Source organism: Bos grunniens, chromosome 14 (genome assembly GCF_055505025.1).
Source record: "Bos grunniens cultivar Pamir isolate PY7600 chromosome 14, Bosgru_T2T1.0, whole genome shotgun sequence".
Classification (NCBI taxonomy): Eukaryota; Metazoa; Chordata; class Mammalia; order Artiodactyla; family Bovidae; genus Bos; species Bos grunniens.
This window is the reverse complement of record NC_141178.1, coordinates 9961677-9976567: the sequence shown is the minus strand read 5'-3', so window position 1 is coordinate 9976567 and position 14891 is coordinate 9961677. Positions and strand designations below refer to the sequence as shown.

General features: G+C 38.8%; 1 protein-coding gene across 14 annotated transcripts in view; it reads left to right on the top strand.

Moving 5' to 3' along the window:
* Window positions 1–14891, top strand: part of RUNX1T1 (RUNX1 partner transcriptional co-repressor 1) — a 157448-nt gene that overhangs the window by 24648 nt on the left and 117909 nt on the right. For 3 of the 14 annotated variants that reach the window (XM_086335247.1, XM_086335245.1, XM_086335246.1), the window contains exon 2: window positions 1742–1914. The exons of 5 other annotated variants lie outside the window; for them this stretch is intronic. In XM_086335247.1, the coding sequence (XP_086191373.1) occupies window positions 1827–1914 (88 nt within the window). In that variant the 5' untranslated portion in view covers window positions 1742–1826. 6 more of the 14 variants (XM_086335254.1, XM_086335249.1, XM_086335253.1 and 3 more) reach the window with 6 other exon arrangements.

The following is a 14891-nucleotide window of genomic DNA, read 5'->3' as shown; positions in this document are numbered from 1 at the left end:
GGTATGAAGCACAAAGGTAATATTCCAATCATTATTTTGAAGTGCCCCCTCTTTTTTTTTTAGGTGAATTATCTTATTTTCTGTGGTATAATGTTTCATATGTAAGAACTGTTGAGTAGGAAGAATCCTCAGGGGTAACTGAGGTTTACATTGTGCATTACCTGAATGTATATCTGTGCCTGAATGTATATCTGTGCCATGTTAACATTTAAGAAAAACATGTACCCTTGAAATACTTTGTAACACTATCTTCCTGCCAACTTTTCTCCATTCACTTCAGAATACTCTGATTAAAACAGACACATGGGAAGTTAAAAAGTGAAACAAAATATTCTATACTGGGAGATCAGTTATAATTGAGAGATTTATCTTATAAAAGTTTATCCACATGGTAGTTTTATGTGCCTCAAAACTGAGACCCACTATACAATTTTTGATAATAAACCCAGACAGTAGTCTGGTGTTTAGCAGTCATGAGAAGGAGGAAAAAGACTTAGACTCTAGGGGATTTGTATGTACTTGGCTTCCTTCATTTGTTTAATGGAGATTGTTCAATATGGCCCACACAGGTAGGATTTACTGTATCGGGCTCTCCAGTGCTTTTTGTTGAAGTTGTTGAGGCACTAAATATCAGAAATCATACCCAAATCTAAGAAAGTGTCCATTTTCTTCTTTTTCCTAATAGCACTTATTTATCTTCTGTTTACAATATACATATATTTAAATTTTGCCATTAAGAATGAGAAACAACTGATTACATGATAGAAGAGTCATTGTGTATAAAGGGCGTTTGCTTTTTTAAAAAATAATAGAATCTGCTTATTTATGTCCATTAGAGCATGTATATTCAGCAATTTCAATTTCTAGGGAATAGTTTGGTCTCTTAAAAAATGGCAGTAATAGCCTTAGTAATATTTTGAGACTGCTTTTATAAATCTATTCTTTTACATTTATTGAGTTATTGCTTTATGTGCATGATTGTGCTAGATTTATATCTCATAGATTATTAGAACTAAATAGTAATACTTGTTCTATTCAGAGTAGTGGTGGTACTAGTAATAGTGGGTGAGTAATAAATAGTGGGCGTTTGAGAATGAATGAATGAATGAACGGTAAGCCTGACGGATCTAGCAGGACAAATGAGAATATCTGGACTGCTTAGGGAAAAATAAAAAGTAGTAGAAGTTGGTTTATTTGGTGAAACGATTCACTAACAATTGTTGTTACTAATATTTTCAAACTGGTTGGTTGCATAAAGATGATTAGTCACTGCTATCAGTTGTTTCGGAATGATGGCAGTATGTAAATTTCAGAACAGTGAAACAATGGGGATACCACGTTGTTTGGAAATATGATTTAACTTGCATGTAAAATTCCAAAAAAATAAAACAAAAAATGCAGTGTCTAAAATCATTTTCTAAAGAAACTATAACTGACGGATTAATTTTTAAAAAAATAAAACAGGTAAAATCTAATGTGTTCTTTTAAGGTATTGATGTATGTATGTTTTAGACCCAACTTAAGGAAAGAAGAGTAGTATCCAGCTTTGAGTCAGATGATTGGAGGGTTTAGAGCCCTGGAGGGAATCAGAAAATGGGAGTTGTTTTGGATTTTTCTAAAATTTAGAAGGACTTGTATCTGTTTCTTAAACAAAACTGGCCTAGTATTTTAAGTAGATGGGTGTAATACTTCAGACTGGTTGTGATATATGCGTTTTTTTTCCCTTTGTTGTTGTCAATAGAAAAGATTGATCTCTGGGCTGGTGAACATAATATCTGTCCCAGTCAGAAAAGGAGAGAGGAAATTAGCAGAGCGATTGGTGGAGAATGATATCTGTCAAAAGAAACACTTGGAGAGCACTGAGTTTAGTAATAGGTGACTGCCGGAAAAAGGGGAACTTTGAATATTGTCAAGGTAAGGAACAGACAAATATTTTGACTTTGTGATTTACTTACATGCCCAAAATTAATCTTTTGTGTTTTTTTCCCTAATAAATTATTCTTGTAAAGATTTTCCTTTATTTTTGTAGTGCCGGTTGATAAAAAAATTTGTATTACATATTTTAAGAAATTGTCTTTGAAATCTTTGGATGTGGGATTGGCTGTGAGATCCTTGTTTGATAGCAAATGATTAAGTACCAATTTTGTTTTTACCCCTCTTCTTGTTGCTGTGCTTCTCGCCATGTTTTGTAATGCATCTGTTATAAGATGTACTTGGAGTTAAAGAGTAAAAACTATGCCATGATTTCTGTGTTTATTGTAACTAGAGATGGTATTTTCTGAAACAGTTTGTTGACTAAAGAGGGAAAAATGCTATTCAATTTATTGTTTCTTCTGTTTGATTTGGATTAAAAAAAAAACTTGTGGGTAAATGTCCTTTTCTAAGCAGAATTTATTTTAATGTGTCCATAGACACATTAAAAAAAAAAAAAGTGATATCTAACTTTAGGAAAACCGTAAACAAAATGTAAACCGTTTCCCAGTTGGCAAGTGACTTCTTAAAGTCTGCAACATTTAATAATTAAGGACAGGCCTGTATTATGAATTTCAGAGAGTTGATGCCTCCAGCAGCCAGCTCTGTTTCAGGCTTAGTGGAGTGGAACAGAAGTACAGATGACTAAAGACAAACCGTGCCTAGGAAGGGTTGAGAGGCAGCGCAAATGTTCTATGATACTGGTTGGCACTCCAGTGATTCGGAGGGGGTTTCTGAAGTCCTGTGACTGCCTGCTTGACTATATGGAAAAGAGGGTAGCAAAATATTTACCGTTCATGGCCAGTGTTCTGGAAACACAGATGCCCCCCACCCGCACCTCCAGCACACACATAACATCTACTCTTGCGGTTCCTCTGAAGACATACTGGTTTGTTCTTCAAGTTTCCGAGAAGGTATTGGCAAATGAGGGTGTTTTGTTGTTGAAAGTCCAGAGAAAGTGAAATGATTCTCTGTACAGTTCTAGACTCCTTTGAGATAACCTAAGTCATGATTTAGTTTCTGTCTGTATTTGTCTTCATTTCCCCCATCGTCCTGTTAGGATGTTCTTCTACCGTAATTAGTGAGAGACATGAATTCAAAAGAGAAGACAAGGAGTTCAGCCTACTGAGTAGCTGAGACATCCATCTCTCACTTCTGCTTCTGTCTTCCTACCAAAGTACTATTGTTACTAAAAATTAATTTTTTGAGAACTCAAATTTTTGTTGATTAGATTTCTTAAGTCCAGAGAGGAGGGAGAGGGTGAGACAAATGGAGAGAGTGGATGGAAACATGTACACTAACCTATGTAAATAGAGAGCCAATGGGAATTTGGTCTATGACTCAGGGAGCTCAAACTGGGGCTGTCTAGTAACCTAGAAGGGTGGGAATGGGTGGGCGGTGGGAGGGAGATTCAAGAGGAAAAAAAAAAAGCAACAAGATTTCTCAAGTCCAGTGTAGAAAGGAAGGTGTTAATAGCATAAAGGAAACAAACTGGTAATAATAACAGCAACCCTTGCTTTAGAATTGCTTTCTCTTCATCTTCCATGAGAAGAAAGCACTTTGTTTCACAGAGGATATAATTCTCTGCTTTCTGCCTTATGTATCTGTATGGGGATGCAGCTTAACAGTATGATCAAAATATATAAGGTGCAGATTTCAAATTGGAAAATAAAATTGGATTTTAAAACTTGAGCGTGTATTGCAGGTATGTAGTGTCAGGGTCTTTACCCACCTCCACACCATTCTAACCATGCTCTCTTCCGGTCACGTGGCATATCTCTGTGACCATTGCAGCATGGAAGATTCACATTTAAAGCAAAAATGCATGACAGAGACATATTTTAAAACAAGTTAATGCATTTTGTTTGTTACAATATGCAAATGCCAAGCCTCAGCATCAGGTATCAAAAACACCCTGCTGTTTCTTCTCTCTCTCTTTCTTCTGTGTGTGAGTATGCATACTTAAAATGATGTGTGTGTCCACGCACAGTATATATACGCATGTATGTACACACACATATATGTGCATATATGTATCTAATTGTGTGTCTTTGCCTATTTGATAACTGTTGGGTTTTCTTTATGTTTCATGTGGCATTGAAAAGTTTACTCCTAGTTTTTTCTTTTTTTGTGTGATGGTAGAGGGTGTATATAGATAAATATGGGGTTGAGCCAAGAAGTAGAGAGAGACAGAAATCACGTACTTTAAATTTACAAAAAACGTGGAGTCCATTGGATTCTTGGGGTTGTAATCTGGAAGCAGAAAAAACAAAGAACTAGGAGCTGGTGAACAGTTGGGGCAGTAAGCGCCAGTGGCCTCGGGTGGTGCTAGAGAGTCTGGTCCCTGTGATGAGTTTGAAGCCAGGCGGGGGTCACCAGGAGACAAGCCTGAGTCTTTGGGGAGGCCAGGAGAGCAATGATGCCTTAGGGACAGTCACCAGCTTCGGTGGGGGCTTATGTAAAGGGAAAGTGCTGCTGTGTTTCCCCCAGTATTTTAAAGCATATCCTAAATATGCATAATGTTCAGTTTTCTACAGCTTGTTATTGTGTGTCTTTGTGAGGACTGGGCAGATTTGGGACAGTCAGGAGTGGTATCCAGCCTGAGGAGCTTGCTCTTATAAACCGTTAAGGAAGGGCTCCAGTATTTGTCATATAAAAAAATTAACTGGTCATCTAAAAGATGCACGGGCATTAGAATGGAAGCAGTTATGACACAGGAAACTTGTTGCAAAGTGTTTGTATTTATGCTCGAATCATGGGATGGGATATTTATTAGTACCACTTTTAAGATACTGTATGCGTTTCAAAAGCCACACTTGTGTTTTTAAAAATAAAAACGTTTAATTTAGATGGTGCTGTGTACCTCCAGATATTTGTATCTTTATTAGGAAAAGAAGAGAGTTATTTTCTTAAGCAAAATTGCTGAGGTTTGAGAGCATTTGCATTTATTTCTAGTCTTTCTTGGTCATGTTTGAGAGGTCTGATAGCATGAATGGGCTTTACCCCACATGGAGCTTTGAGCTTATTGTAGCTCTGCACACTGATCCCAGGTCAGTGTGATGCGTGAAATCAATTTATTTGAATCTCTTTGCCTCTATAGGAATTTGGCAGCGTGCCAGTTGTTTTCATTTAATGTTCTTTGTGTTGAACACAGACAAGCAGGCATGCTTTTGTATTCATCTCTCTTTTGGTCTCTGTCTCTTTCAGCCAATATTTTACTCTATGGATTCTGAGATGAAGAAAGAATATATTATTTATATGTTTCTAATCATTACTTAATGTGTGTATTCTACTTTCTTATCTTTTAAGGGATTTGTTTTTAACATTCCTGAGTTTTCCTAGTGACTTTCTTTGTAGAGAAGAAACATTTTAGAGTTTTTTAAAAAATTAAGATTTTGGATGAGACATAATAAACCAGACCATAGGTGGTATTTGCTTACCATAATGCTCGTTATCAAAACGGAAAAGAACAGTATTCATTATACCATCCAACCAGTGTTTGATTTGTGAACTGGATTATCAAAATGACTGACTTCTTGGGGAGCTTTCTGAGGGTAAAGATTCCTACTTTAATCGGGTGCAAGCGAAGACACATGATTAGCGGGGTAGTATTCTTTTTGAATAACACATCTTGCTGAAGATGCCCCCGTTTTTACCTAGATTTGGCTTAGATGAATCTTGACGAAGTTCCTGCCATGAGGGCATTTTTTTTTTTTTTTCTTTTTAAAATTTGGAGGGTCCTGGCAGGGAACAGCACAAAGGTTTCTGCAGCACACAGAGGCTCCAAGCCTGGTGTGGCTGTTTTTGTGGAGAGGATGTGTTTCTGGGTCAGCTTTAGGAAGAGGTGCAGAAGGAAACGGACAGGGAGGAGGAGAGAGCTGCTGTGTTGATGCTCCGGGCGGTTCTCGCGGAAGTCGGTCTGCAGACCGGGGCGCCGGGGAGCCTCGGGGTCAGGCCCGCCCCCAGCACCCCGCTTCCTCGTTTAATTACCTGAAGAGCCAAACAGCCGGCCGGCGGGTGTGTGAACGCCCGGTATCTCCGCGGCCGCCTGGCGCTCCGACATCCTGCGCGGCCAGCCCTGTCTGTCCGCCAGCGTCAGGCTGGCTCCCGCCCCGGTTCCTTTGCTTTCTGGAGGCATTGTGTGGAAGAGGGTTTGGTCAGGAATTGGAGGTTCCTGCCAGTGCTGTGTCCCTCCTCTCTTTCTCTCTTTCTGGACCAAGCTGACAGACGTGCTGATCTTTTTTTTGTTTTTTAATGAGTTTAAAGATCTGTCTTTTTCATTTTAGACTCTGGCCTCGCCATGAAACACATATCTCTGTCAGCAGCCACAGACGTTAACCAGTGCAGGACTGGTCTCAGTTAATGGGTTCTTATTTTCCTAATTCTTGTTCTTTACTGTCCTTCCCATGTTGCCTTTTTGGGTCAGATTCACTGGTAGTTTGGTATGAAACTAGTAATTCAGAGGTTATTTTTACGAGGCCGTTTTGGAATCTTCATCTGTCCATGAGAACAGAATAGTCCATTTTTTAAACAAAAGTGACGGAACAGTGAAGATTGTTTTTTTTTTTCCTTTTCCATGCAGTTTACATATGGCGACTTGGACATTTGCTGTGGGAAGGGCCACACCCTTTGATGTAGCTGGGGATGGTAAGAAATACTAGGTGGACAGAAATGTGTGGCCAATTTGAGAGTCCTATAGGGTGAAGACTCTGAGGAATGCTTGGAGATGGAACCATTTGGGAGATCCCTAGAGTGTAACAAGATGTTATCTTTCCATGAGAAAATCCAGCAGGTTCTTTATCCACAGTGTGGGCTGATGAAATGTGTGTGCTGTTGGGGGGCAGAGGGGGGGCGGGGCAAGGTGGTGGTGGTGGGATTTCCTGCAAAGGGAGGGGAAAGTGTGAATACATGTGCAGTGATTTGCTTTTTCCAACTACTTCACTAGGATTCTGTCATGCAAACTTCAGGGCATTTACCCTTCAGATGCACATGCGTGCATCGCATTAATGTTAATAGGAGTTGCAGCAGGTAAAGAGAGCTGTGTGGACCTTTGTGTTGTGCAGGAGCCCAGCTCCAGGAAATTGATTCCATTCTTTGCAAAGAATAAAGATATTGGGACTTTGCAGAGGAGAGTTTCGTAGGAACGATTTTCAAATCTTATTTTTCATATTATATTTATGGAAGCAATGTCAATATTTTATGTGTTTGTCTACCACTCCAGCAAAAAGTATATAATCATTTAAATAATTGGATTAGCCTGGTGCGTCTTGTGATGGAGCTGGCATCACCATGATCTATTATGCACTAGCATAAGTAGCTCTGCCATAAGTGTTATGTGTATCCTCAGGCATTGCATGTTTATTTATGTATCAGCCTGCTGCATTTCTTTCAGAGTCTTTCTCTTTCAACATCAGTATAAATATGAGAAAAGAAAACATGTAAATATAATTTAAGCCACAGTCAACATTCCTGACTGGTGTCCTCCTCCACTGACAAACTTCAGGTTCCCTCTTTCAGGCTTCAGCTTTCTAGAAGTTCTATCTACCTAGAGCTTTCTTATTATGCGAGTAAGGTTACTGCCAGTTACAGTATTAGGCCTTAGCAGCAGGGAGTGTATAACGTGAGAAAAACCTGGAGGACTTTGAAAAGTGTCTAGGGAAGAGTTGTGGCTTGCAGGTGGTGGCACCAGGAATTAAAGAGCAAAGTAGGAAGAAAGTGGCGTTGGTGCCTCGTGCTGAGTGTGCCCAGTAAATGTGGAGTGAAAACAGTAAGAAAAAAAGCAGATCCTTGAGAAAAGAGACTGAGAGGAAGTGAATTACTCCAGAAAGGAGAAGGGAAACGCCAAAATTTATTAGTAACCGTGGGCATGTGTTAATTTATCATCAGGAATCAAAATAGGACATTTTGGTATAACAGATAAAAAAAGCCACAGTATTCCAAAATTTTAGTAGTCTGGTGCCTGCAATTCAGAGTAATTTTAGTAAAAGTCAGAAGTGAAATTTCCATACAGAGTAAAAATTATTCGGTTGAGTTTTATAGGTTTTAACTACTGTTCGGTGTATTTCAGAATGTACAGAATTACATTCTATTCTGCTGCTTGGTCTTGTGAAGCAGGAGGAGAAGGGGGTTCATGACCACGAAACCCAGTAGGGTCAGAATGAAACAGTAATTTAAAAATTTATATTGTCATAAAAGCATATACACTGTGCTGGGTATTATTTGAACAAATAAAGCAGTTTTGGAATGAAAACTTTAATGGAATCAGTGGTAGTTAAACATCTTTTTTGTGTAAGTTTGAATTTGTTTATAAAGGTGGCAAATTAGTATGTACGGATAGATTTTACTAATTTTCAATGTGGAGAGAGAGAAATGGAGAGTTTGTTAGAAAAGTCCTGTGGCAGGGGGCAGGGGGGAGGGTGGAATATGATGAAAAGATTCTGGGATTTTTGTTTTTTTATTATTATTGCTGTGTATTTGCTCCACCTGGTGGATTTTGTTGAAAGTGTTTTAATCCGTCTTAATGAGAAGACTACCCTGCACACAATTTATAGTAAGACGAATCTTTTGTTTTATTTTTGTTGCTGTGAAAAATAGTTTAATTGCTATCAAGGTCAAAAACATTTCTATCTTTTGTTTAGCACTCTCTTTGTATTGAAAGTAATATTTATTGTTTATTCTGGTTCAAAAATGTAATACATGCTCGCTTTAGAAGATTTGGAAAATAGAGAAAAATTAAAAGAGGCACATGAACGTGATTTATAGTTTCATCACCCAGAACCGTTGCATTATTTTGAGAATAGATGTCTTCAGAAGAGGACCACTTTGCATTTACATTTAGTTAAAGATGTGTGGGATGTTAAACACTTACTTTGCCAAAGTGTGATTAATGATGATGATTATATTATTTTTGGACAAATGCTGCCTTTCGAATTCCTAAACTCTAAAAAAAACGATAAGTGTTTTGTAGGAATTGCATTTGCTGAGCTACATGTCTGCTGAAAGCAAAGGCCGTAGAGATAAAGGTACCCTGTGCATTCACAGGGCTGTCCATAGGGGTGATGGGTTCTGTGGTCTGTTTGGCTTACACAGATTGCTTTCTTTCGAAAACTTAAGGATTCAGTTGTGCTTTGATCATCTTATTGTTTTCCTTAGGTTATTCTTTTTTTCTTCTTTGGACTCCAAAAGCTCTGTAACAGAAGGTGAAGTTTTGAAAACAGTGTCTCCATATGCAAGGGATTTGGAGACCTTTTTATTGTCTTTAAAATTGTCATTCATAGTCCTCATTAGCATTTATTGTTGCAAGCGTACAAGCAGAAAATGTGAAATTGGTATGTCATGAATAGCCCCACAGAGCTCTGGAGCCCTCCGATTTTGCCTGCAGTGTGGTGTGGGCTGGGCTTCCAGGGAAAGCTGTCCAGATGGCTGCCTGCACAGAGCAGAGCCGCAGGTTTTTGTCTCTGCTGCTGGGAGGAGGGAAAGTTCATTGGAGCATACGCCATCACCCTTGCTTTTAACAAAACTAACTAGCCATTAGTCAGGATGGGGAGCTGGTGACATTGAAACAAAGGTTTTCCATATAGTGTTATAGTCCTTGTCAAATGGTAAGGGATGGGTATAGTTTGAGTGTCTTTTATATTATTTGAGTGATTTTTGTAGGGAAGAGACATACAAGGAAACTAAATGACAACTTATTGGCAAATTTTACATGTAAGTAGAGTGTGATTGTTTTTATAGGAAAATGCTTTTGTGTGAAGAGGCAGAGTTGATACAGCTAATACACAGCCTTGTGGCTTACTAAGGAAGTGTTTTACTTTAAAGTTTTAAAAATAATTTAACCCTTTGCTGGTGCCTGTGGATTAATCTGCACTTAATGATGCTGGGTTTGGAGCTTGCATTTAAATAATGCAACATGCAGACAATGCAAGTGTTAAAGCTTTTATCATTTCAGAATTATTTTGATAGTAGATATTGAAAATCAAAACTTGTTGGTGAAAAAGAACTTCAGTACATTGCAATATTTTAAAGACTCAGCAGTGTTAGAAACAGTTCACAGTAATTATGAATATAGATTTTATTTATTTGTGGCATGTGATATTTTATCTTAAACAGATTTCATTTTACAGAAATACACATACATGGTCCCTACATACTTAAATGTACTGGTACATGTCTTTTCGTTCATATGTAGAGGATATTATATTTCACCCAGAGTTGAGAATCAAAAATAGTGCCTAAAAAATTGTTGGAATGTTATAACTAACATTGTATTCTCTATACATTGAAGATGGTAAAAAAAAAAAAAAGAAATTAGACATTGCAGCTTATCAGCTTAGGTCATCGCTATTGTTTAAAAGTATGTTATGATTGGAATCTTCAAATCACAGTTTAGAGCACATTAACTCACTCTAACTGATTGGAGATACAGAAATCAAAGGGTCCTGAGCCCTCTGGTTTGACATGTCACAGGTGAAGGCAAGGGGTCATGACTTCTAGCTCTTGACCTGCCACTTGCCCTGGTAGAGTTGGATTTCTTGACAGACCATACAGCATGTTCTCCATGAGACACTGTTTTGTATGGTACTTTGTCATCTAGTTGCAAAAGATCCAAGCAGTGAAGCCTTCCTGCTGCTGTGATATCTGGCATAATCACCTATTAAGACAAGCTTCCTCTATCCAGCATGTTTTCTTTTACTTGATTCCACCTTATTGCCCCACTTAGGCCCTCTTGGACAGCCCCAAATAACTCTTTGACCCCGTGATGTTTATATAACCTTCAAATTCTCAAGCTGGCCATCATGTCTCCTGTTGCTTTCTGTGATTTAGCAAAGTTCTTGCGAGCCCTTCTGTGGGCTGGCTGAGGGGAGATACAGGTGTTTGCCAGTCCTTTCCCCCAAAGGAAGTATCTGAGGGAAGTAGTGTGAATGTTTCTGGTTGTTTACAGCCAATATTTATATTAAGGAGTTTAAAAGTGGCAGATTTCCTCTTACCTTTATAAAACACTTCACTGAACTTTTTAACTTAATTTTTTTTTTTCTATCCCACTCATCTCTTTCTGGTTGGCTGCATCTGATGTTGTAACCTAACTATATAAACATAAAACTGTTTGTTTTCCTTACAGACAACGTATTATTGGATTTATCTTTGTCAGGAGACAACCTATTAGGGCCTTTATTTAATACAGTTTCACATGTCTTTCAGTGGCAGAAACAAATTAATGTACATTTTTATTAGGTGTTGTATCTATTTAATTGACTGTCAAAGTGATGAGAAGTTAGGAAATCATCCAAAAGAGAGGTCCATCTTAGCCCAACAGCTCACACATTAGGTAGGTTTGCCCTGTCAGTGGGATGCCTTTAGAAAACACTAATAGCTTCCAGCTGGGTGGAAAATCAAAACCTTTGGGGTCTGACAAAACTAGCAGATTTGAATTTGAAAGCAGAGCTAATGCCTCCATTTTATTTTTTACCACTCGCCCATAAAACATTATTTTCCAATATGTCAGCCTCATTTGGTGGCCAGTGGTCTGAAATTGAAAGTGGAACAAGCAAGCGGAGAGATCTGGACATTAGTGAGTCCGCCCTTTCAAGCTGGTGTGCCACTTTGTGGACGGGTCTCCCCTAAGAGCAGGGGGGTCTTAATGACCATTCATCAATGCTCGTTGGCTGATCACTGAGTGCCTTCCCATTCAGTTTATCAAGTCTTGCACATAAAAAGTCAGAATCAGCCTTCTTCAGCTTTGTTAAAGGCAACTAGGAGTAAAATGCTCCTTTTGAACCCATTTTGCCCTTGTTTTTTCACTTTGTTAATGCAGCCCTGCTTAAATGAGTGCTTTTATTGGGTCGGTTAGAATATCTGAAACTATTAATTCTCTTGTATTGAATAGCTGGTGGCAGACCAGAGCAGATGGGGTAGGAAAGTATTTGGTTGGGTGTATTGCTTTCAATTAGGATCAATGAGGTTTCAGCTCCTTTGAATTAACTCACTTAATACCCACTGTGTGAAGTCACAGTGTATCACAACAGCCTGCTCGAAGCAAGTGGAAAGTTGAGAAGACCTGTGGAAAAGCTTTAACTCAAACTCTCCCTTCCCCAGTGTAGAGAGCTTTCATTAACCGCAGACAGTGTCAGAAGATTCTTAGTCCCTGTTGGTAAGTTAGGTTTGAACTAAGGAGAAGTCTCTAAGATAGGGATGGTCTGTTTTGGAAACAAGTGAGAAACACCTTAGAGTAATAAAATGCTGTAACATCTTTCTAATGAGCTAAATATATTGTCAAAAATTTATGTATTATTTTGGTAGCCAGGCATTCAGTTGTTGACTAAAGTTACTGATTTGGAAGGTGATTTTCTTAGATGGCCCTCTTTAAAATAATTGCCCTGAAAATGCTCTGTGTTCTTAATTAAAAGACATGCGTTAACATGGCTCTTCTAAGGATGATACTTAGCGGTGAAGTCTTTCGTTTTGAATATATTTTAATTTTTAAAAATATGTTTCCTAGTGGCAATTCAAGACAGTGTTTGGCATCAGAGAAAACTTAGATATTCTTTTTTCCCCACTCATGTATATAAATGGATTCATCATGTTATTGATTATCTATTTTTGTTTTACAATTTGGATTCTAGAGATCTTGGCTCCTTGTACTCTTTCTTTTTTTTTAATTAAAGGGAAAATTATTTCTGTTTAAGTAAGTGTATAGAACTGTATATCCAGGCTTCCCCGTCCAGGGAGAACTGCCAAGTGAGGTTGGTGCTTTGCTTGCCTCCATGGATTAAAGGGTAAGAGGAGGAAACTGGTTCCTGGAGAAAATGCTGAACTAGCCTCAGGTGTGCGCACACTCTGTGAGGCCTGTTCTGCAATCAGACTTCTAGGTGAGAATCTCCAGGGATCCAGGTTTTGTTGACGTGGATCAATTTAAAGTGGCAATTACTGTAGTCAGATAACAGCTTAAAAAGCTTTTTTACACATAGAAAAGATACATAATCACATGGCATATGGAAGTTCAATTTTCTGAGCTGTGGTATAGGGACTTGCAGTGTACCGATATTAAGACCCAGTTTTTAAACCGGATATCATCCAGTTTTCTTCAAGTGTATTGCATTTCTGTCCTGTGATTTTCTGTTTTAGAAGTGATTCACCATGCATATTGATGAAAGTTGGGTTTCCCCACTGTGAAAATGTTCTCTTTCTAACTTAGGTATGGTATTACAAAGAAAAAAATCAGTGCCATGTAGCATTGAGTGGCTTAAAAAAAATGCTCTCTTTAAGAATGAAAACCTACAGATTTAGAATGCTGAATTTCATAAAGGTCCTTACAGCAGGAGTTAATTGATTATCACACTCATGCCTGCTATAAAGCTTTCTGTCATAAGAATGTTTGAGATCAGTGCGTAACTGTTCTGAAATCCATTACACAGAACCTCATTACAAGTGACATCTAACTAAGATGAACAAAAAGATTGGCCTCATAAATAGAGTGCAATATACTATTAGTGACAGAATGGAGTAATCATTATGAATTGTAGTCTTTTTACAAGTTGTCTCTTGACAGTGATGGATTTTTGAGGGGTTCACTCGATGAAACGGCACTTCTTATTGGGGGGCTGTAGAAGTTCTTATTGATTGGCACTGTTTAGCAAAAATGATCTATTTTTAGTTTGTGCAGGGTATGTGTGTGCGTGCTTTGAAACAGGTTGTGTGCATTCTTGGCTAGAGGTATAGGAAGAGGGAGGAGGCAGAAGTCAAGAGTCACTGCCTCTGATTTCAGATGGGTTTGTTTTTATGCTTTCTTTGAGGCAGCAAGTAGGGGGAAAATCAATCTGATAAGGGCCAGAAGCATATGGAAAGGGTAGAATAGGCACAGGACGAGCTGAAGACTGTGAAGGCAGGGCAAGAGTTAAGGGGGATGCTCCTGGCTGTCTATTCATTGAGCTTGCGGGCTGGTCAGAGGCTCCTGAGTGGAGTTGTTTCTGTTTATACTGGATTGAACAGCCACTGGAAAGGTAAAGCCTGAGGGCTGTGTCTCATCATGTGCCGTGTTGTTAAAACAAACACACAGAAACCTAGGAAAGATGTGCCAGTGTTAAATGGAGGAAGAGTTTTAGAAGTGAACAGTATTTTCCTTCTGCCTGGCATTTTTGTGTGTGCAGAAAAGGCACGCAAGGCAGGCAGGCATATGTTTCTCCTATGAGGCAAGGATGTTTTACAAAGGACTAAAGAGGGACTGCTGAGAGGAAAATAGCCGGCTTTAGATAAAGCACTCTAACAAAGGCTCGTAGTTTTATATATCATGGTGTCCATTAAAGCTTAATAGGGAAGAGTCCATTGAACCTGGCTGGGTATGTGTTATTCATGGGAGGGATAAACATTTAAGAGCGTGCAAAAAAAATCAGAAAGCAGGAGGACATGATTGTTCAGCTTTTGAAAAGGCTTTACAGTGAAGATTTTGTTTTCATCTCCTATGGATCTCTATGCAAGGTAGAGGAGAGTAAGCTAAGCATGTTTGGAGCATATCAACGCAGGGATCCCAGGGGGTTAAAAGCACGCTGGTAAAATAAAGTGGTCTGCTTCTGCTCCTCCAATGTGTTCTATTTTACACACACTACTGAGAAGCTGACAAAGGGAATGCTTCTGAGACTTGTGTTCCGTCTGATAAACTGGCACAGTCTACAGGGTCTTGGAACAGGTTTTTTATGCTGCTTTGGATTTCCAGTTCAATAAACAAGCTTCGAGGTCCCTGCCTCCGTTTTTTTTCTTTTTTCTTAAATAAAGTGCCCAATGATGGGGGTTGTTAACCTATGAACGTGTAAGGGATAGCTCCCCTTGTGAGCCGTGGGAGGTGTGTGTGTGTGGGGGGGGGGGCGGGGGCGGGCAGGTCGCCTTTCTCTTCTTTCCGGCAAGATAAGGGTTAACTTGCAAGGGGCTGA